This window comes from Rosa chinensis, chromosome 6, assembly GCF_002994745.2.
Source record: "Rosa chinensis cultivar Old Blush chromosome 6, RchiOBHm-V2, whole genome shotgun sequence".
Lineage (NCBI taxonomy): Eukaryota > Viridiplantae > Streptophyta > Magnoliopsida > Rosales > Rosaceae > Rosa > Rosa chinensis.
This window is the reverse complement of record NC_037093.1, coordinates 35036206-35058362: the sequence shown is the minus strand read 5'-3', so window position 1 is coordinate 35058362 and position 22157 is coordinate 35036206. Positions and strand designations below refer to the sequence as shown.

Genomic DNA, 22157 nt, shown 5'->3' with positions numbered 1-22157 from the left:
TGAAACCTTCGACCACCTCTTTGGGGATCTCCAGCGAGGTTTTCAGAAAAATCCGGTGGGCGGCGGCCTGTGACAGGAATCCGGCGGCCGGTGACCAGCTCCGGCAAAGTCTCCTATGGTTTCTCTCTCTTCCATTTTCTCTCTCTCTGAGGGTAAAATGGTATTAAAAAAAAATACCTTAATGAGGTATTAGGGAAGACCTCCTTAGAGTGTTTTGGGTAAGAAAGAATTAAAAAACTTAATGGGGTAAGTGGGAAAAAAATCCCTAGAAATTGGATAAATGGACAAAAACCCTTTTTAAAACACTAACTTTTACATTCTTGTCTTCCTATTCAAAAAACGTAAAAAGAGAGAGAAAAAAAACCCATTTAATGTCAAAGGTAGCCTATCTAATGAGGGATTCCTTTTTTTTTTTTGTTTTGTTGGTTATATTAAGGGATCCCTCATTAGAAAACCCGATTAATGTTAGTTTTTAGGCTTGGTTTTCTAATGAGGGATTGCTTTTTTTTCTTTTTTTTTGTTGGTTAAGGGATTGCTTATGAGACCCGTTTTTCGATAACATATCGGCATCTCGACCGTTCAGTTTTTAGGTCTCCATGAATATATCACTTATGCGATTTTTCAGCCGATAATCGTTAAGGTACTGAACTAAATCAAATCAATGGACAAACAGAATCTATTCAACCTAAACTGTTCATGTTTAAAAACATAAATCACGATTATGAATATCTTAACGAACATCAATTTAGCTGAAAAATTACATAAGTAATCTACATATTGGGACCTAAAAACTGAACAGCTGAGAAGCCAAAATGTGATAAAAAAAAGTAGATCCCACAAGGAATCCCTTGCAATAACCAAAAAAATGGATCCCTTAATGGAAGAGTCCTATATATATAATATAGGAACACACACACACACATCCATATACTCCATCAGATCACAATAACGACTATAGCAAAGCCCAATATAAATTAAAAACCTGAAGATAATGAAATAATGCAGCAGTAAGTAAAATCAAATTTTGAGATTCTAAGTTAAACGCAAAAACTTGCATATAGAAACTCCTCACTGCATTGTAATCAATAAATCAGATGGAAGTTTTTGGCAGAACTATCCGAGACATTACAGTTAGTTTAACAGCAATTTCTTCACTTAATATGGCTCTGTCTAAAGTATGAATGCTCATAATAACTACCAAACAGGTTTGGATAGATAACTCAATTATGGACTTCACCTTGAGGGCTAGACGTAAAGGAATCCCCGTTTATAGCTATGCTTATATTGATCAATGTTACCATCTAGGTGAGTTGAATAAAGCATATGAAAAACTAGAAGCATAGTAGAACTGTATACTTGGGCTGAGCCCCTTTTGTTATTTTATTCAATAAAGCTTACATGAAAATATTTTGGAGCATAATACCAAATGAGAAAGGAACCTATTCATGAAAAAGAAACAGCTATTAACAAACTAAACTCAAAACATGCTTCTGAAGAAAGGGTGAAAAATGAGTACTTTGTAACCCGCACCTCCAGCATCAGATAAATTCTGGCAACATTTTTCCAATATACATTTGTCAACTTTAGCTAAATATGTTGTTAGTTCTTAACAAAACTCTTTCTTTTCCATCTCTGTACTAGATCATTAGTTCCTGCGTTTCTTTCTTCCAAAATTTTACTCCTTATCTGGTTGTTAAGATCCACTAGCAACTGTAGATGACCTTACTTGACTAGCTATGTTTACTGGAGGTCTAAACTTATGTAATACAATCATCCTCTTTAAATGATAGCGTAGCAGTGGATTAGAAATCCATCAAACAAATAAAGAAGGCTAAACAACCGATACTCTAATAAACTACACAACAGCAGCTACCCCTCTGCCTCAAAAAAAGGAAGACACTATTCCTAAACTCCACCCATGGAGGCTGAGAAGCGAAGCCTATCCAGCTCTTCCACCCTCCCGTCCTCAAAGACTCTTCTGTTTCTTTCCATCCAATGAACCCAAAAATGGCCATAAAAGCACCATCTTTCCAGTTCTCTTCCCCTCTTCCTCCCACAAACAAACCTTGTGCCTGACGCTCTAAAGAGCTGGATTATCCCAATTCACCATCGCTTACCAAAATAGTCTTGTTCAAGAGACTAAATCAATTGGGCAGTGTAAAAACAGGTGATTTCCACTCTCGGCTGCAGCTCACATCACACACTAGTGGGGAGAAAAACAAAGATAAGGTCTTCTCCTCTGAACAATATCGCAGCTAGGTCTTTGCATGCTACCTCTCATACTTTAAGGGGTACTATGGCTTTCCAGATTGCAGTAGAGGGGATAATTTAGTAAAACAAGGGTTGTTCATTCAAGTATCTAGAATAAGAGGTGCAACAAAAATTCCGTGCAGATTCCAGCAACAATCTTCTCCTATCTGGCCTAGAAAAGACCAGCACCACACCATCTAATTTAGCTAATAAAGACATCAGATTGACAGATCCTTGAATTCTCAACCATTCAAGTTCATCTGAAATGCAAAATCTCAAGCTACAGGAAAGCTAGAAGAATTAACACTTGTTCTGGCAGTACAAAAGACTTGAAATTGGGATAACCTACATTAAGTGAGAAGTTCAGGGGATGTGCTTAGCCCATTTTGAAGAAAGAGGTCCATGGAATCTTTTTGGAGATCGTGCCTACCATGCTGGAGTTGGAATTTAGAAATTTGGAGGATCTTAACTTGAAGCATATTCTTTCATTCACTAAATCCCCTAAACATGAAGGAAAAGATAACTTAAGAGTCTTAGGTTACTATCCTCAACCTCCATGTACCACTTAAAGATTGCTGAACTCTCTTAACGAACATATAAGTTTTGCCATTGAATTATGAAAAGAAATGCAAGAACTTAACTATTTCCAATTCTCAGAAGATATTCTACTGACAAATGTAGTGGCTGATGCTAAGACAATGTATCTCCAATTCTCCATAGAGTGGCAGCTTAAGCAGTGGTACTATTGTGAACCTGTGAGGTTGCAGAGCTTTAGGGTCTTCTGCACTGTACAAGGTCAGTTCTCAAAAAAATTTATACAACAAATAAGGTAGGAACTATCTCCAGATAAATCAATGTTCCATTTTAGCCTGAAAAAGTTCCTTCTATTCTGTACTTTTCCTTTAGGGCTGATTTGTGCATTAGTCGACTACTTTTCTACCTTCCTCTCATGCCCTCCTTCTAGCCTTGTGTCTTATATATGATTCTTTTTTCTCTTTTTTTGTTTTTGCTTCTTACATAAGACTGACAGAAACTAACCTTACTGGTAAGATAACATTGAAAGCTCCGGTCTCATCGATTTCGCTTTTAGATACAAAAATGACACATCCACAACCATGCCAAGTACCATAACACAAATGAGTCCAATAGTTAAGAACCAAACCACCATTCACTTACAGGTTTCAAGTATTTCTAGACAAAACAATAATCGCCAAACAAACAAAAAGCATCATAGACAATGTTACTGAACAATTCACAGGACAATCAGCAATTTCTTTAATCCCAAAAATGCAATTGACAATATAAGCTACACCAATTTCCAGAATTAATTAGCAACATGTGTAGTCATCTATTTCATGGAAAAACAGAAAACACCCATGGTTCAAAAGTTCATCCCTAAGCACTTGACCTAAATTGTGAACAAAAAATCCGAAATACAAATTGAAAGTTCATCAATGCCGATACGGACCAACCTCATTATCATTCATTCAGCTGTTCGATTTCAGCCTTCAACTGCTCAATCTTGAGGCCCATAGACCTCTGCAGTGCAGCCCTTTTGTCTTCCGTCAACTTCGCCAACAAAGCTTCATAGCTATCGAGAACTTCATTGACAGCAGTCCGAGCACAAGCAGCCTCCTCATCAAAATAGACGGTCTCTTTGGACTCCATGGCCATCTCTATCTCCTCCCTTGCCTCTGCAAACTTGAGATTGATCATGTCCACCTCTTTATTCTGATCGAAATCACCTGAACCGCTGAATTGGCGGCGAGTTATGAACTGGGTCGGTGAGTTTGAGAGAGTAGGCTGGAAACTTGTGGTGGGTTTTGGAAATGGAGTGGACTGCAAAACGCGCTGAGTCGAGAAGTTGAGGGTAGAGAGCTTGGAGAAGCCTTGATGCCTCAGAAGCAATTTGCAAATCGATCGTCGATGCATTGTTCCGTTTTGCTCTCTCGAAACCGAGTTACAACTGCAGTAGAAGAAAAACTCTACTACGCTTAGAACTTATCAAACTAACAGTTACATCACAAAAAGATATAATAATAATAAATCAATTATCGTAAAATAATTTCATCTACTGGCAAAAGTTTTCTCTTCGTAAGTAAGAGGTTGTGAGTTTCACTCACAAAAAATTAGTTGTTGTGCATTTAAATATAAATGTTTAGTCATGGCGCACAAGGAGATTATTTTTTGTGTCAATTAGATGGTATGTAGACTTTTGTTACTCTACAAGGTGTTTTCGGACTAAGAGGTTTCATGTTACGTTCACCCACACTACTCATTACATGACAATTGATGACCTCGCAAAAACAAGGCCACTAACTAGCAAAAATTCATCATTGATATGTGAATTACTTGGTTTTGACTCTTTTTTATCATGTCTCTAAAGGATGGGTCATAATGTGTAGTTTTGCTTCAATCAGTACATTAATATGTCCGCTCAAAGTTATATAATACAAGACTTTTCATGGTTTTTTTTTTCCTATATTATACACATTATTAAGCAAAAATTAATATAAATCAATATTTTTTTTTGGATCAAATATAAATCAATATTTAGAATTTGAAATTAACTAATTAATTGAAAATGTTTTGTCGAACTTTTCAATAAATTAATAGATGAAATTGGCCGAAGTATTTTCCCATATTATATAATGTTCTCTATTTTACTAACTTAGTTAACCCTATAGATAAGTGAGAAATTTGACAAATGCATGTTTGGTATTGTTTTGTGAAACAATTTTTCGTTTTTCAAATACAAAAATAGATGTAAAACTCATTTGGTAAGTTGGTTTAGAAAAAATTAATTTAGAAAATAAAAAAGATCAGATATGTATTCTGTAAGTTTTAGGTGTTTTTGGAAAATACCACACATTAAGGAAAAACTTTAATCTCAGAGACAAAAACCTATGAGCTCCAACAAACCCAGAATCCCTAGACCGCGGTTTTGAGAACTTCTGCTCGTCCAACGGCTCTCGGGGCAGGTGAGGTTTCGCCTCGCCGCTGTTGGGCCGCTGCCGGACGGGTGTTGAACGCTATTTGCTCGGGAGGTCAGAGGGAGAGGTGTCGGGCTCAAGGGGGTGGGCAGGACTGGGTGAGGTTCCAAATGACATCTCTGGGTGTGTTCGAGTTGTGCAGGGATGGGAAGTCCGGCGTGGGCTTCGCAGATTCGGACGGCGGCGTGGGTCTGAGGGTTTTGAGCGGCGGCGAAGTTCTGTGGAACTGTGCAGCAATGATGGATCTAGAGGATGCGTCCAGGCAGCTTGGGATTCTAAAGGAGTGCGCGACGAGGTCAAGCGGTGGGTGCTTGTATGCTGGGTCGGGCCGGAGCGGCTTACGTGTGGTCGGAGTGACAAGCTCTGGCGGACAGATGTGAGAGCGGACGGCGCTGCACGGATGCATGAGGAGATGCAGTTTTGGGCCTATTCCAACTCCTGTTTGGGCCTTGGGGTTTGGGCTTTCTCCTTGAGCTTCCCTGATGGGCCTTTCTGTTACGTCCCATATCTCAATTTACCGGTTTATTAGTCATTTGGACGGCAAACGACAATTATTTTCACTTTTTACTATGTTTCGATACTTTTAGTGGCCCTAAAAGTTGACTTTTTGTTCAGGTCAAAATTGGATAAAATGTTCCTCATGAAAGTTGTAGAGGACGTTAAACCGAGTGTGTGTATATGTAGGACGTCAAAAATCGGAGTTCGTATGCTAAAGTTATAAGTGAAATACGGAAGTTACTGTTCATGGTAAATTTGGTATAAATATTAGAATTTTACTATGGTAGGTTTCCAAATCCGGAAACCCACCTTTCTCTCTCCTCTCCCCCAAGCTCTCTCTCTTTCCTTTTCGGTCTCCATTTTCTTCCTTTCGATTCGCAGTCGTCCGACCACCTGACGGCTTGCCGCCGGTCAGTATAGGACCGCCTCCTTCCGCTGCACACTCCAGTGGTAATGGGTCACGGCGATTTGGCTGGAGAAGTGAGGATCGACGACTTGAAGTTTACTGTAGCAGTTGGAGGCTTTTCGGGCAATTCTTCCAATTCCGGCCATCTCCGGTCACCAAACCAAGTCCAATAGGAGCACCTCGAGCCATTTGACATTTCCCCTTAAGCTTTAAGCATCGATTTGCATTGTAGAGGAAGAATCAAGCAAAAACCCTATTCTAGGGTTTTGAAATTTCTGAAAAATTTTCACCGGCCAAATTCTAGCACTTCAAGGTAAAATTGAAACTTGTTGTAGTTGAGAAAAGTGTTAGGCTTGTTGAGTAGATGTTATAGCTGAAATTTGGTAGTAAAGTTGGTTGGCGGCGCGTGGGCTATAGGTCGCGCGTATGGCAATGTTATGGGTTCTGTTTTAGCTAGATAAACCCTATTTTTGATCTAGAGCTTATATATGCGAATTTGGTGAAGATTGGAGAAGTTTTGAATCGATTTCTAATTTTTCGAAGATTTAGAATTTTGATTATCGATTTATGAGAATCCAACCGTCGGATTCTCTCGAATCTGCCCTAGAACTTGTAAATTAATGAAATGGTGTTGGTGGTAAAGTTTGGGTTGAATTGAAGGAAATGGAGATGTTGATTTAAGAGGATTGATTTTGGAATCGTATTTTATTGTCGAATTGTTGTTCACGGAATATAATTGTGTACAGGGCGCTATACCGAGTTGCCGCTCGGCGAAGATGTATGGTCACCTAGATAGTACTGTGAGTGGACTTTTGTTTTAAATGTTGATGCATGCGTTGTTTCTTGAATTAATGCTTTATTTAATTATCATAATATTTTGTCGAGCATATTATTTTTAGTTTCATATATTATTTGGTTTTGGAATATATATTTGGAATATTGATCGGATTTTCCATCATGATTTTAGAACGAGAGTTTTCTACGCTCGAATTTGAATTTACGATTTATAATGATTTTTCGACGAATTATTTTCCGATGTGATTTCTGGAATTATATATTATATTTCTATTTGCCAATTTGAGATTTTTAAAAGATTTTTGAAATGGGATTTCGATGGAGATATTTTTCTTATTTACTCATCGACTTTCGGTTTTGGCATTGGGAATGCCTTATTGATGATTGTGGATTTAGTTTTGTTTCTGAGTTACGATTTATAATTTGATCTCGCCTATTTGTTATGATTTTGATAATATTTTGGCGTGCGGGGCCACGTCATTGGAATATACTTATTTTTTCTCGTGAGATATTGGGAAAGCTTTATGGATTTATGGATTTACTGGTTTTCGATTATTTTCCTCACCATACTCGGGTCGTTCGGATTGTGTCTCCTCCTCACTTACTTTGTGTTTGTGAGTGACAGTCGAGGTGATTTATTCTCCTCCTAACGTGAGTGGTAGTTGAGGTTATTAGTTCTCCTCCTCACACAATCTATGTGTGAGTGGCAGTCGAGGGTAGGTAGAGCCTAATGGGCTCTTTTACCCGTATGGTGATATTTCTTCCCCATATCCTATTATTACTTGACTAGCGGGGCTAGTCCAATTTCTCTTAACCAGCGGGGCTGGTATGTTTTCACGAGATTTTGAGTTTAAAGAAATACGTTTTATAAACGTTGCATGCATCGAGGCTTTATAAGTTTAAACACGTGGGAAAGTATTCAAGTTTGCTTGTTTTGAATTATCTTGATTATTTATTTTTGTCCACTCACACTAACGTGTTTTTCAATACTTTCCCCTGGGCCCTTCGGTTTTAAATGCCCAGTTTGCTGGAGAAATTAGTTGAGGTCGGGCGTACACGGGTTGAGGCATAGTTGTCGCTGCTTCCGCATTATAGGCTTTATCGATCCTTCACCCTCTTTACTTTTATTTCTATTATACCTTTTGTTTTAGAATTGCTCTGATAACCTGTGGAATTAATGTTATTAAGTTGAGATTTGTGTAATGTGAATTGGAAGATGTTGTGATTTGGGAAGCAGGGTGGCTTCAGGAGAATAAGGATGGATTGCTTAGAAAGTTAGAAGTGTAAATGTCTTTCTACAGGTTTTGGGTAGTCCATTTTTAGGGGAAGTTTTGCCAAATTTTTAGTAAAATTTCTTCTAAGATAGGCCCCACATGGCCACTTCGGATTTCAAGGTGAAATCCGGGGCAGGTCTTATCACTTTCAGTTGGGCTAGGGGTTTGGGCCTTTAGCTTGCATGTTAGTTTAGTCTATTGATTAAAATAATTCCCTACATGATTAAGGAGCTATGCTTCTTTTTTAATAGCGTCATCGAGTCTAGTTTACTCTGCCTATTTACTATGTAGTAGTCAATAGTCTATAGGCTCCCATTCTTAGCATGGAACCGTCAAATGATTGGACCTAATCTATGTATCACTGTGCTACTACCACAAACTCTTTGTCTACCCTATGATGGTAGTGGGAGGATATGTAATGGCCCTTTCTAGCTTTAGATGAATGATAATTGCCCTATTTGGGTTTGTTAAAAAAAAAAGGGTGTTTTTGGAAAATAAGATACAAAAATTAAAAACTCATATTTTTCATACAATAACCCCACCTCACTAACTGACCCGTGACCTCACCGACCTATTGACAATCTCACTGACTTATTGGCAACCTCATCTCACTGATCCACTGGCAACCTCATCGACTGATCAGCGACTGCATAGATAGATGATACGCTAAGGACAAGCGTGCACTTTAACCCTACAAAATGTAGTTGTTAGTATAGAATAAGTAGGGATCGTTCTAGCCGGGGATTGAGGGTACACCTGTAATTGCATAAACAAATAAAGAATTAATACAAGTATAAATTATTATTTACAAAAATAAAACAAAAAATGAAAATATATACAAGTAAACACAAATAACGGGGGTTTAGGATTATTAAATCAAAAATTAAATAAAGAAAATAAAGAAAATGTAAAAACACATATACAAGGGTGGAACGCAAGGAACAAAGATCAAAACCACATCCATATGAATGAAATCCAATTACAATTTTTATAGTTGATTCTCTATGTCATGAGAAAGAAGTTGACCATGTGAAATGTTAGTAAGCAAACGATTTCTCATATTTTACTTTCCTTGAATGTTTAATCTAGGTGAAAGCACCTAAATTAAACCTATTGAACATGCAATCATAGTCTAGAAAGCTAGCTACTCAAGAACACATTCAATGCATGAAGAACAAAGAAATAAGGATATCAACCAAAGTGCACAACCCAGTATAAAAAAGTTCATCTATTTGCAATCCTCCTTAATTGATTTCGACTTTTGTACAAAGCCTTTACTACTTATGATTTAGGGTCACAAAACTATTAGGTGAATTGTTAACCTAAATCTAGCACCAATTACATGCATATATCCTAAGTTGGCCACTAAAGAACACATACATATAAAAGTTTTCTGTAATCCAAAATCAATTAAGCAATCTCACATAAGCAACATATAAATCAACATAAAGAAATCACAACTTTATTTCAAAACATATAAATGGGCTTTAAACTTTTCCCTTAACGTCATGTTAACTAGAATTCATAACTCTACGAATCAAACAAAGGAAAACAAAAGAAAGTATGAAATACACTATTAAAGATGAATGACAAAACCTTGAGACGAAGAACTTGAAGATCCTTGAAAGCAAGCAATCTTCTAGGGACGACACATGCAAGGGTGGATGGCAGCTAGAATCTTGATGTATTGCATGACTTCTTCTCCTCCTTGGTTGAGACGCAGAGCTTCTGAACACTAGAGAATGGAGAGAATTTTCATTGGAATTTTCTGAGGGGGGAGAGGTGTGTGAAGTGGTGTCAATGATACTCCTATTTATAGGAGGATGGCAACTTGGTCTCCAAGTCTTCATGAATCTTCTATTAATTTCCTAGGAATTATCTACTCATGCCACACAGCTTCAACCAATCAAATAATGCCACGTCAGCTCTGCTATGTTATCCAACCAATTAGAAGTCTTCAAATCATCTCCTTGATTTTAGGGAGATTATTTTTGAATTAATTTCATGATTATTTTCTGATTTATCTCCTCAATTTTGGCCAAGGATGGAGTGTATAGCTCAAGGAATGTATCTGGACCTGTTTTCAACCTTCCTGAATATTGTAAATCCCTTAAAACTCTCCATGATAACTTCAAATTTCCAAAAACGTCACTTTCCAGAATCCCTTGAATATCTCATGGCAAACACACTTATTTCACTTAGAATTCCTTCCTTTTGCATCCCAGAAACCCTAGTATACTTAGGTCTCTTTATTTGCCGCAATATCCCAAGTTTTCTAGAACATTCTTGAGCTATCTTAAAGCCACATGGTCTCCTAGTGCTCTGAGGTTTCCTACTTTGACTGGGATTCCTAGTCGGACCAGGAATACTCCATTTCTTAATTTCAACTCATTTTTGCATCCCTTGTGCCTTGCCTTTGTCATCTCCAACGTCTCACATCCTTCTCATGTGTCTTTAAGCTCATTTCCTTGTCATTTTCTCCGATGTACCTAGAAAATAGAAACTAAATTAAAATTGATTTAGTAAGGAAATAACTAAGCAAAATATGGGGAGTTAAATATTAAAATGTTGCATTAAAATGCTCCTATCAATAGATCCACCAGCAACCTCAACGACTGGCTGATCCATCGGCGATCTCACCGCCCAAACAAGAATCTCAACAACTGACTGGCAATCTCACCGACAGATCCACAAGCGACTTCATCCACCATACGGCGACCTCAATGACCAATTGGTGACCTCACCGACCTCATTAACAATTGTAAGGCCAGCGCAGTTGCTGCTCTATTTGTACCTTTTTTTTTTATTGGAGGAGGTTAGCGTTAGATAGTTAGCAACACACACACACACACACCCTTCGGGGGGTATCCCAGCAAAGCCGGACTAATCCCTTCCGAACGCCATGGTGCATTAAGCACCCATTAGCTGGCCACCAAGGCCTCATGGGGATTCGAAAGCCAGACCTGGGGGTTCCAGACTGGGACCTTCTACCACCCCACTATCCCTAGTGGTTGTCTTTTCTTTTTCTTGTTATTTATTGTGTTTTGTATATTTTTGTAGCAAATGCGTTTTTATTGTTTTCATTAAAAAAAATTAATTCCAAAAGTGTTTTTAAATCTTGAAAATGTAAAAATTCAATTTCTCCTTTTTTGTTTTGCAAAACAGTTTCAAAAAAAAAATTCTATAAAACGAGGAAAATTTTTCCATGCACTGGCGGTGCAAATGAACCAGCAGATCTCAACCATTGATATTTATAGGCAAACTTTTTTTTTTAATAACAAAAAAATGTACTTAATATTACCCAACCATCCATTGATATTGGTGCAAATGCACGTCGGTACACTGAATAGTCTCTCATAAAACGATACCATACGCAACCAATAAGCAACTGCAAATGAAATCTTCAATTTCTCGTTTTCGTTTTGCAAAACAGTTTCCTAGAACTATTCAATAAAACGATACCATGTGCAACCAATTAGCAATTGCAAATGGAATCTTCTTTCACTTGAGTGAATCCTCATTAGTAGCTATGTTTTGCTGAAAAAGGTTGCCATGAACATTTTAGCAGCATTTTTCAGCAATACCTTTCACTTTCAGTCTACTGTTTTAGTGTTCTATTTGTCGTCGATTCAGGGGGTCGGAAATTACAATGAGCATTGCGGGAAAACAAGAAAATATTCAGTACACCAACTCAGCTCTCATAAACCTTTGGTGGATGAGTTTAGTACCTAAACTCACCAAAAGCAACAACCAAGGAGGGAAATGCACATTAACATAATGGAAGGATGGAGGTCAAAGCTTTACCAAAACCACAGTATATAAACCGTAACAAATCCTCCAATTTCAACTACTCCTACAGGAAATTTTGAAACTATATAGATAAACCCTGGTTCCGAACTTTCATACTATATCTTCAAATTCCTCATGGCTCGCCAGCTTCATCTATCACAGCCCCTACCAAGCACACTTCAAGTCGGCCTGGCTGCTCTGACCCTTCTATGTTGTGCCCTGTCATTGTTCATGTGTGCTTCTTATTCCCACAAATGGCGGCGTCGGTGGAATTCTTGCACCAACTTTTTGGTCGATGATAGTCCAGTTATACAACATATGCAGCCAGGTGACAATGATGAAAGCATGGATGATAGTGGTGATCAAGAAGACCCAATCTGGCAGAAAAACATACTCATGGGAGGTAAGTGCCAGCTACCAGATTTTTCAGGAGTCATAATCTATGACTCCGAGGGGAACGTCACCAAGCCTGACAAAACTCCTCGTTTAACCTGGAAGTAAGGAAGAACAAAATGCCAACGACAGCTTACAGGTACTGCTGCAATGCTTCAACACTACCCTGCCTTGTGGACCCGTTTCAATAAGAACAACCGCGATGCCTCCTTTCACAAGATTTCTTGTTTTTGTTTTGTTTTGTTCTGTTTTCCTCAAGATAATTACTAATTTGAAAGAACAGTACGAACTGATATGTATCATGTTTGACAAGATAAATAGCATCCTATGTAATTTGAATATTTGATAATAGTACTGTAGACTATGCATCGAGTATGTAACCTAATGGAATTAGTGGAAAAGGAAATAAAAAATGCCAGTCAAGAGCCAGCACAATACTACCAATGTTCTGTTAGTAAATAACATTAATATCACAATATTTTGATATGATCAGTCTATACTTGAAGCGGATTTCAGTGCAAAATTGATCAATCAGTTGGACACTGATGATTCTTTCTTATTAGACCAAGAAGTCCGTCCCCTAAACCCAACAACACTCAACTTTGAAGCTGATGATTTAACTGCAGCTGACCTTCTGCTTTCTGATGGCCTCCTTCCCGAAGAAAAAGGTTTCTTAGGGTTATTTGTGTTGGAAGGCTTTACAGCCTTTACCGATTTTGATGACTGAACAGATGTCTTTGCATATTTTGTTCCCGATGGTCTGCTCTTGGATTTCTGATTTGAGACTCTTGTAAATTTTGGATTGCTTGCTTTTTGTGGAGTAATGCGGGCACGGGCAACATCCCTCTTGACACTATCTACACTCAGCGATTCTAAGCTCTCATTCTTCTTTATCGCCTCCTCAATACGAGTGGCTAACATGAGGTTCTTCTTAGCAACCAAACTCGTCACTTTCCCTGTATTAGAAAGAATTAATGACTCACAAGATTATATGAGAATATAACTAACCAGAAATTAACACTGCTGCACAATACCAGAGAAAAGGAAGAACATTTGGCAGTCAAACTGAAGAAAAAAACAAAAAACTCCAAAGAACCGTCCCATTCGGATGGCCAACAGATAAAGGACATGATACAGAGAAACACGACCTTACAATAAGGGCCAAGTTCATTTTACATAAGATGTGTTACCTTTTTTTCTTTCCTTTTCCTTATTATGCCTTTATTTTAAATTATATTAAATGAGATCCAACCCTTAATCTATCATTCTGCAACCAATTTGCTCACCCAATGGTTTACAATTTCATCGTTACTGTGATGCAAATGACGTTTAAGAACGTTGTATCTTCAGTGCAATACTCTGTAAAATTTTGTAGATGAAACAAAAAATAAAATTTAAAAACATTACAAATGGATTGGTAAGTCTAGTAGTGATGATGACAATTACACCAAAGAGAAAAATATTAAAAGAAAATGCTAGTGGAAATAAAAGTATACCTTTTGCACCCATGCGAGCTGTTCTTCCGGTACGATGAAGGTAGTCGATCTAAATAATCAGAGAGGGGAAATATTATGGTTCGTAAAAAGAAAAGGAAACAAATGGGAGTCTTATTCACATTAGCAAATTAGTGCACGCTGAAAATGATTGGCTTTCTGATGCTTACAGAATTCAAGGGAAAATCAAACATGATAACATGGTCTACATCCAAGTCTAGTCCCCTTGCAGCTAGGTCTGTGCAGACCAATGTTGGGCAATCTCCATCATCACTCTTGAACTTTTTGAGGTTTTCAACCCTGTTTTACAGTGTTACAAGAATGTAGTTAGGCAAATACTGAAAACTGAATGCCCGACATGTAGATTGATTCAAATTTTAGCTTGTGCATGTTGACAGTAGAGACTAAGCAGACTCCTGATGGAATAGAAATCTATAAGGCAGTTTAATGCAAAGGCAAAGGATGTAAACCATGAAATGATGAATTCATGCAAATAGAGTAACTGACTAAAGGTTAAGAGGAAGCATCTTCCATATGGCTTTAGATTCAAAATTACTAATTTTAATTTCAACCACTTATGTAGCCAACAATTTCAGCCAAAGGTGTAAAAGAGACTCCAAGTCCAGAAAGTACAGCATGTTTGTTTGGGAAGAAAAAAAATGAGGAAACTAAATGCTACTGTGTCCACAGTCATCTGACTTTGCCTAATAATAGAATCCAAAAGTTCACGGAATCAAAACCATCATCTTTTTTAATTTCAAAACGAACTGCCGAACCAGGCCGGTGGTGAAGTGTATTTAGTTCTCTAAATGTCTGTTTGTACAATCTTCACTATGAGATCAATACCACATAAAATGAGCAGACATTATAAGTGGAAGGCTATACGAGGTAAAATCTTTTACCCTCTCACCTTTGTTCTGCTGGCACCTCACCGTGGTAATTGGCAGTTGAGATCTGATTTTCATTGAGAAAGTGATCCACAGCACGGCTGGAATTTAAAGTGTTGCAGAACACCATTACTCTGTTTCCCTTTGCTAAACTTGGCTCGAGAACCTGATTCACCATAAAAGCACAAAAAATTTTGTTGGCACACGGTTGATATGAGCCATGCTAAATTCATCAGGTAAAGTTGCCTGAAGTCATGGATACCAGGCCAGGAACACAAGGGAAAAAAAAAAATAACACTCATAATAACAGTTACGTAAAAATGAGCAATATGACTGAATTTAGTCAAAATAACAAAATTAATTCCGACCACCATTAAAAGACACCCACTGAAATGGATATGGGTTGATACAATTGTCTTCCAATGTCAAGGACCCATACTGATCCATCAGAGCCATTGGTGACCCTTACACAGAAAAGGTCTATCGACTCAAGCATGCATATAGATATGTGAAAATAAGTAGGCTTATGGCTTCGGCAATTCAAATAACCTCTCCCTCTTTGTTTCTGCCGGTTCTAGTTATCAAATTGTGCTACATGTGGGGTTTCAATTTGAAGTCTTGGGTTTTCATTTGGGATTTTGGGTTCCAATTAGCGACTCTGGGATTTCGAATTGAGGTTATGGTATTTTGAATCGGGTTCGGGGGCTTCAATTTTGGATTTTAGGGTTGAGAAGAAGGTATAAGTTTTTGGGGTCCAGTTTCTAGGGATTCATACATTTGGGATATTCTTAAAAACTTACTGGCTTACTTATAACGGTTGGTAAGCTAGTCAGCTATGGTATTTCCCCTACAACCGACTAGCTTACCAAAGGTGTCAATATTCTTATAAAGATATACAATTCAGTTTTTCAATGAACTTTCTAATAGCTGGGCAAGTTCCATCAACACCTTCAATTTTTAAAAACAACTGAAATTCCATCAACATGTTCATTGAGCAAGTTACATACAAAACACTACTAGTAACTATCAAAATATTGAGAGTCCGCATCAAAATCAAAATCTCAGGTTCCTTTTTTTAATTACTTTTTATACATGGCATCAAAAGATAACCAATTTTATGACTTAAATAGTTAATAACTATACCTTCTCCCCCTCAATACTTAAGAATTCACTAGCTTAACAAAGGTATTAATAATCTTTATGACCTATCCAGATCAAGAATATAAACACTAGAGATAATTCTCCAAAAGAAAAAGAAAAAGAAAATAATAAGCAGTAGAGATAAGTAGAGAATGGAAAAGAGAAAAGGGTATCGTAGAATTGGACCTGCAGCAATGCTTCCATCTTGTTCTCAGAACCAGAAAGCTTAATGAAATCATGACGAGCAGATGCAATCTTCTTATGCAGTGAGGATGTGCGCAAATGTAGTATTCCTTGGAACTCCTCATCAATCAGAGTTTGCACTCCCTGCCAAATCCGCAATTGTCAACTACTTATTCCATTGAAGAAACAATTTTTGCAGAAGAAGTTAGCTAGATTACAATTGTCACAGGTAGTTAACATAATTCATAAACAGGTTCCGGGATGTCCGGCACCACATCTAAGAGATATGTCAGAAGAAAACCATTTTTTTCGTCCAAACATTGCATGTCTCGGTCAAGTATCTTCTCAATTTCCAACCCCCTTCCCACATATGCAGCTATGATTACTTCTGAATGATGCATCAATATGTAATTTGTAATTAATTAATTAAAGATCTATTAATACTGTCTTTCACAGTTTTCTCCTTGGATCCACAACACAAGTTTATCTCTCTCCACATTTGCCGCACTTAAAAGGATATTGAACCTGATATTATTAACATATTGAATGCAAGAATAGTACCATAAGGATTCTCTTTCAACACAGCTATAAGTCTAAAGGTCTGTGCAGTTACAGACATTAGTAATGACTCATCATTAGCTTGACTCTGAAACTTTCATTATTTTCTTTGCGTAAAGAAACTTCACTGCTAAATTTATTTATTTATTATTATTATTATTTTTTTTTTTTTTTGCTAAAAGCAAGTTGCACAAGTTAGACTTGTGGATTTGTATCTGAAAATGAACCCAGTAAACCTAATAGTTCTTTTTGCCAGTTATATCTGAAAGTGGAAGAGTATTAGAACTATGCAAAAGTCATATAAAAAGAAAACTAAAAGGTAGGTTCTTGGTATTTCCAGAAACAGCTCATATATCTGTCCCTGCAGAAGCAAGACCTGAAAAGATATGGCTGCACATTCATGAAAAGGAAATTAAAACTTCCTCCATCACATTTATTGTAAATGTTGAAGAAAATATCTCCCTGCCCAGCAAGCCCAAAAGAGAAATGCTTACATATATATGTAAAAGAAACCAACCCATTTTCACGGTCTTCTACACTAAAAAAACACTATGATCTCAGTGAATACTGAGCACTAGATCTGAATATCTCAACTTTAATTCCATTGCTAAAAGTCAAATTTGTAATCACGAATGATTAAAATGAAAAAGAACTCATTACATGTCCAGCAAAAGAAAAGTATATTAGGCTGATTTATGAAGCAAAATAGTCCCATTTGGTGACAAGTGGTAAGGAACAATTGACTTCCAATTGGTGTTGATAGGCCCAAATATTAGATTGAGGTTCTTTGAAAAAGATGATAATGCCATACCAAATTGAACAAAATAAGATGGCAATGCAATATCACACCTTTGTCATTGTGGCAGAGACCAAAACAGTTTGGAATCCTTGGCCATCAGGTTTCGAAGCACGATTCTTTAATGGGGCAAGAAACTTGCGAATGTCTGGACCAAAGCCACGATCAAACATAGTATCTGCCTCGTCCAACACCTAAGAGATCAACAATATCACTAAGTGCACGAACAACTCATCAGACTGAGTTCATTTATTGAAGATGGTGCAAATTTGAAATTATCATATTATCTAATAAGAGTCCTAAATGAAGAAGTAAATCTAGTACCAAGTATTTGATGTCACCATAAACCAAGTTGCCATCCTCAATATGTTGAAGAATCCTTCCAGGGGTCCCAACTACCATGTCAATTGGGTTATTCAATGAATCCTCCTGAGGTCTCAACCTACCACCACCACTTACCATAGTGGACCTGAATCTTGCATGATGGCTGATGAACTTGGCAACACGAAACACCTAGAACACAGACCTGATGTCAGTCAATAGAAATTGCAGATTCCAGAGGGAGTGGTTCTAAATTCCCAAGTAAAAAAGCAACCTGCTCAGACAGCTCTCTAGTGGGGCATAGCACAACAGCTCGGGGACGCCTGGGCTTCATTATAATACCATTTTGGGCCTCATCCCTTCTCAGCAGCTACAAAAATCAACAGATTAACAGCATTACTGAGATTGATCCTGATGTAACATGGGCACGATTTCCGTTTTCTTATAAATAAGTGTCAGCAACATCAATAAGATCAAACATAAAAGTTTCTACAATTGGTGAAACCATGAGCAAGCAGAGAAGAATACACAAGTTATCACAATGTAAAGAAACTCAATCAACCCAATACCAGAAATGGATTTTGGCAGAGGTAGACGTGAAGAAAACACAATAAATCAATGAGTGCATCACATTTCAAAAATATATAATAAAACGAGAACAGTGGAATCTAAGTTCCAGAATAACTCATCCAAATTTTAGAGCTTTGCATCTTAACAAAACACAATATTAAAAAAAAAAACTAACTGACCCACATAGGTTAAATGATTTTGTTGAAAACAAAAGCACCTGTGCAAGAGGCAACATGTAAGCCAGAGTCTTGCCAGACCCAGTATGAGAACCCAAGACCACAGTCTTGCCTTCCAACACTGCTGGGATTCCAATGCACTGAATTTCAGTAGGAACTTGAATACCCATCTCTCTCAAAGCCTCCAACACCTCCTCACTCACACCCAATTCCTCAAAACTCTCAACCTCAATCTTCTTCTTATTCCCTGACCTATCCTCACTCTGCCTCTCCCCATACCCAACCGACTTTGTGCTCGTTGGGTTTTGTGGTTTAGTAGAGTTCTTGAGGTGCCTGAGCCTAAGCCTCTCAAGAAGCACGGAATGCTTCAAGGGTTGAAGTCCGTCTTGGTCTTCAACTTGAATGGGACTAACGGTGGCTGTGGCAGTGCAAAGAGGCCTAAACCCTGTTAAAACCCTGGTGGGTTTTGGTAGTTTTGTGAGAGAGAAGCGTGTGGCTGGTCCTGGGAGACGTGAGAGAGTGAAGAGATTTGAGGAGAGAGATAGAGTGAGGAGGGTCTTTGCTGCTCCTCCCATGGCTTCTTTTGGTTTCGTCAGAAATGATGGGATGATGCTTTATCTGCCGTATCGTGTACACTGATTTATCATTTGAGTGCCTGAGTTGAGGTTTGGGATAAAGCCCTGTGCCCCGCAGTTCTGTCGACCCAAACATGGAGTTTCATTAGACCTATCTATTTTGTCTATTAATGCATAGAGACCATCTATATCTTTTTTCTTGTTCAAGTAAATTCAGAATATGTATCTAGTCCAAATTTTAGATTACTTAACCTAGTTGTAAGAGGATTTAGAATTAGATATATTCTCGGAAATATTCATAGATATCCGATTAATTGTGCGACTATCTTTCCTTGTACAACTCTGTATCTATGTCTTGTAATCCTCTATATAAAAAGGCCCCTATTATCAATGAAAGCACAACTCAATTCTCTCCCAATTCTGTTTTCCTTAAACACGTTATCAGCACGAAACCCTAACCCAGAAACCCTAAATTTGTAGCCTTTAAACCCTAGCCACCACCGCACCATATATTGAAGCCCTCAATCCCAGGAGTCCAAAACTGGCCGGAAAACCAACGAACCGGCCACCGGAAATATCAAACTAGCCCTCCAAGAAGAAAAAAAAGGATCCCTGCACCGGTTCACCACCTTCCGGACCTCCGATTGCTACCAAATTTTTCCAACAACAGCGTCTCGATCCCAGGATCCCAGAACCGGAAATAGAACTCTAAAAACCGGTCTAAAAGTTGCTGAACCGGCCTACAGAAAAACCGGCAGAAGAAAGAAAAAAGAAAAGAAAATAAGGAAGCCCAGAAGCCCAGAGGCCCACTGACACGTCAGCACCACCACGTCAGTAGTAGGGACCCACTGCCACGTCAGCAGCGGTCAATGTTGGTTGACTGTTTCCGGTCAACTTTCTAGCGACTTTTCCGGGCACTTTTCCAGCGACCTATTTCTAGGTATTTTTTTACTAAAAGTTCCCGTTTTTGAAGTTTTTATTTATTTTCTCTTCTTTTTCTCAAGAACTTGCAAGCTCCCTTCTTCTGCCCCCCTTTCTTCATCATTAAGCCGAACTGTGGGGGTTCGTGCTCACTCCAAGCTCGGAGCTTGTTGAGATCTCCAAACTTAGAGTTTGTAGAGAATTTATGATCCACCACTTACGTCATTGTTTCGATCTAATCCAATACCTCTTGGAATTGAATTTCTTGGAAGCGATTACGCTCAGAAATTTTATATGTTTTCGTGGTAGCCTTTTATGCTCCGAAACTAACCCTTTTTCTTGTTCTTTTTCAGGATGAGTAACTTGAACAAATTGGACTTTCCTCCATTGGGAATACACAGGTGGGTTTGTGATGTCGGCCAGCATCTCAAGGCCGATGGAATCCTGGATACGATTCTCGAGCCTAGCCAGGACGTGCTAACTGTTGAGCAAACTCAAGCTTTGGACGCAAATAGAGCAGCCTTAGAGGCAAATAAGGCGAAAGCCATCATCCTAATGACACATCATATGGATGATTCGCTCCAGTACGAGTGTATGAATGAAGAAGACCCCAGAAGGCTGTGGGTCTCACTCGAAGAAAGATTTGGCAACATCTGTGACTCCCTGCTTCCTGACATAGAAGTGAGATGGCATAGCCTCTGCTTCTGTGATTTCAAGTCAGTTCTTGACTACAACCCGGAAGCACTTCACATTAAATTCTTAATGAAATTTTGTGGTAAAGAGATCACAATGCGATGTTGATTAAGAAGACTCTCTCTACCTTCCCCATCTCTGCATTGATCGTTGCTAAGAACTATCGAATCGATGTTACTGCAGGACGGATCACAAGGTTTCATGAGCTCATTGGAGCTATGAATGTTGCTAAAAAGCATGACAACATCCTTATGAAGAACTATAATTCGAGATCCGTGGAAACAGAGCATATTCCGGAATCCAATTATAGTCGCGCCCTAAAGAGAGGACGCCAAGAGCGAAACCCTAATCTTAGGGATACTTCTGGACGTTCTGATCCATATAATCGCTCTACTTGGGAAGGTAACTGCCAAAATATGCCAACACGGAACCGAAGAGGTCAATGTGTAAAGAGAGAGGGAGGCAACGCCTCTGGCCATGTTGGTGGCGCCACTAACACTAAGAGCCATCTAAATGACGCTTTTCAAAGCACCTCAATCAATGGAGTCTGAGCAAAGAGATGTATGTTCTCGATGTGGAGTATCCGGTCATTCGGCACACATTTGTAGAGCTCGTGAAGAAATTGTCACCGCTTACAAAGCATATTGTGAAGCAAGAGAAGTTCACTATGTGGAACAAGAAGATCAAGAAGATGATCTAGAGTGAAGGGTTGAAGACTACAAATCTGGTTGGGATCAATAGATCGTCAATTCTGTTTAAGTCTTCATTTTTCCAAGAGATGTAATAGGCAATTGTCATATACTTTATAGTAAATGCCATTGGTTTAGTTTTTCTTCACATAGGCTCATCCAAAATGAGTGTGATGTCTAGGAAGGTTTTGAGATAAGTAGTACTTAAGCGAGCTTTGCTCCACCGACATCTCTCTACTCACCTGATCATATTTATTTTGGAGTTACCGAAAGAAGTCAAACAACTACCTTTATTTTGCTTTAGCTAGCATTTGGATTAGATTCTCCTAATGGTTAAGAGATAGTGATGTATCTCATTGACTTATGAATAAATTTTCGAGTTCTTTTCATTATGACTCAATTTTGATTCTGAGCATATTACTTTGTGACTACGATGGCTGGATCATGAGTATTAATTCAAGGACATGGAATAGCCCAAGTTCCCCTTGCCAAATGGCACCTTGATTACTGTCACAAAAACTCTCTACGCTCCTAGGGCAAATCTCACCTATGAATAGCCAATGGATTTCATGCGAAAATGCATGTAGAGAACGGAAATGAGTTCCTTTGCAATACCTCTAATGATTGCGAACAAAGGCACATATTAGAGAAGTTTATGTGTCTCTCTAGTGGGCTCTATGTCACTATTCGACCTATTAAATCCAATAAAGTTATGAGAGAATATCTCTTGGATTTAGACACATATTGGCTTTGTCAC

The 22157-nt window shown here is 38.2% G+C and overlaps 3 protein-coding genes and 1 long non-coding RNA gene across 5 annotated transcripts; 1 reads left to right on the top strand and 3 right to left on the bottom strand.

The window, feature by feature from the left end:
• Positions 1-3454: 3454 nt before the first annotated feature.
• Positions 3455-4325, bottom strand: LOC112172908. Its single transcript, XM_024310412.2, has one exon. The coding sequence runs from the start codon at positions 4180-4182 to the stop codon at positions 3730-3732; it is 453 nt and encodes a 150-aa protein (XP_024166180.1). The 5' UTR covers positions 4183-4325; the 3' UTR covers positions 3455-3729.
• A 4348-nt stretch (positions 4326-8673) lies between these two features.
• On the bottom strand, positions 8674-9999 carry LOC121049682. Its single transcript, XR_005801047.1, has 2 exons — positions 9813-9999; positions 8674-8972 (listed from the first exon to the last, which is right to left on the bottom strand). It is a non-coding gene; the product is annotated as an uncharacterized LOC121049682 (long non-coding RNA).
• Positions 10000-12138: 2139 nt separating this feature from the next.
• Positions 12139-12769, top strand: LOC112172988. Its single transcript, XM_024310524.2, has one exon. The coding sequence runs from the start codon at positions 12141-12143 to the stop codon at positions 12504-12506; it is 366 nt and encodes a 121-aa protein (XP_024166292.1). The 5' UTR covers positions 12139-12140; the 3' UTR covers positions 12507-12769.
• Positions 12770-12804: 35 nt separating this feature from the next.
• LOC112172987 (DEAD-box ATP-dependent RNA helicase 39) lies at positions 12805-19229 on the bottom strand. Of its 2 annotated transcripts, none has more exons than XM_024310523.2 (9): positions 18564-19228; positions 18051-18146; positions 17780-17968; positions 17509-17649; positions 16105-16245; positions 14802-14944; positions 14062-14191; positions 13895-13943; positions 12805-13354 (listed from the first exon to the last, which is right to left on the bottom strand). In XM_024310523.2, the coding sequence occupies exons 1-9, from the start codon at positions 19095-19097 to the stop codon at positions 12930-12932; spliced, it is 1848 nt and encodes a 615-aa protein (XP_024166291.1). In that variant the 5' UTR covers positions 19098-19228; the 3' UTR covers positions 12805-12929. The 2 variants fall into 2 exon arrangements, with proteins under 2 accessions (XP_024166291.1, XP_040365305.1); XM_040509371.1 differs by lacking the exon at positions 12805-13354 and adding an exon at positions 13666-13757 and having other exon boundaries at positions 18564-19229.
• Positions 19230-22157: the final 2928 nt, after the last annotated feature.

Excerpts from the sequence above, each read along its gene's own strand:
- LOC112172908 (XM_024310412.2), bottom strand. The coding sequence starts at position 4,182 with ATGCATCGACGATCGATTTGCAAATTGCTTCTGAGGCATCAAGGCTTC.
- LOC112172988 (XM_024310524.2), top strand. The coding sequence starts at position 12,141 with ATGGCTCGCCAGCTTCATCTATCACAGCCCCTACCAAGCACACTTCAA.
- LOC112172987 (XM_024310523.2), bottom strand. The coding sequence starts at position 19,097 with ATGGGAGGAGCAGCAAAGACCCTCCTCACTCTATCTCTCTCCTCAAAT. Across the intron at positions 14,945-16,104 it reads AGATGGAAGCATTGCTGCAG|GTTCTCGAGCCAAGTTTAGC; the intron begins GTCCAATTCTAC and ends ATGGTGAATCAG. Across the intron at positions 14,192-14,801 it reads GAGGTGCCAGCAGAACAAAG|GGTTGAAAACCTCAAAAAGT; the intron begins GTGAGAGGGTAA and ends ACTGTAAAACAG.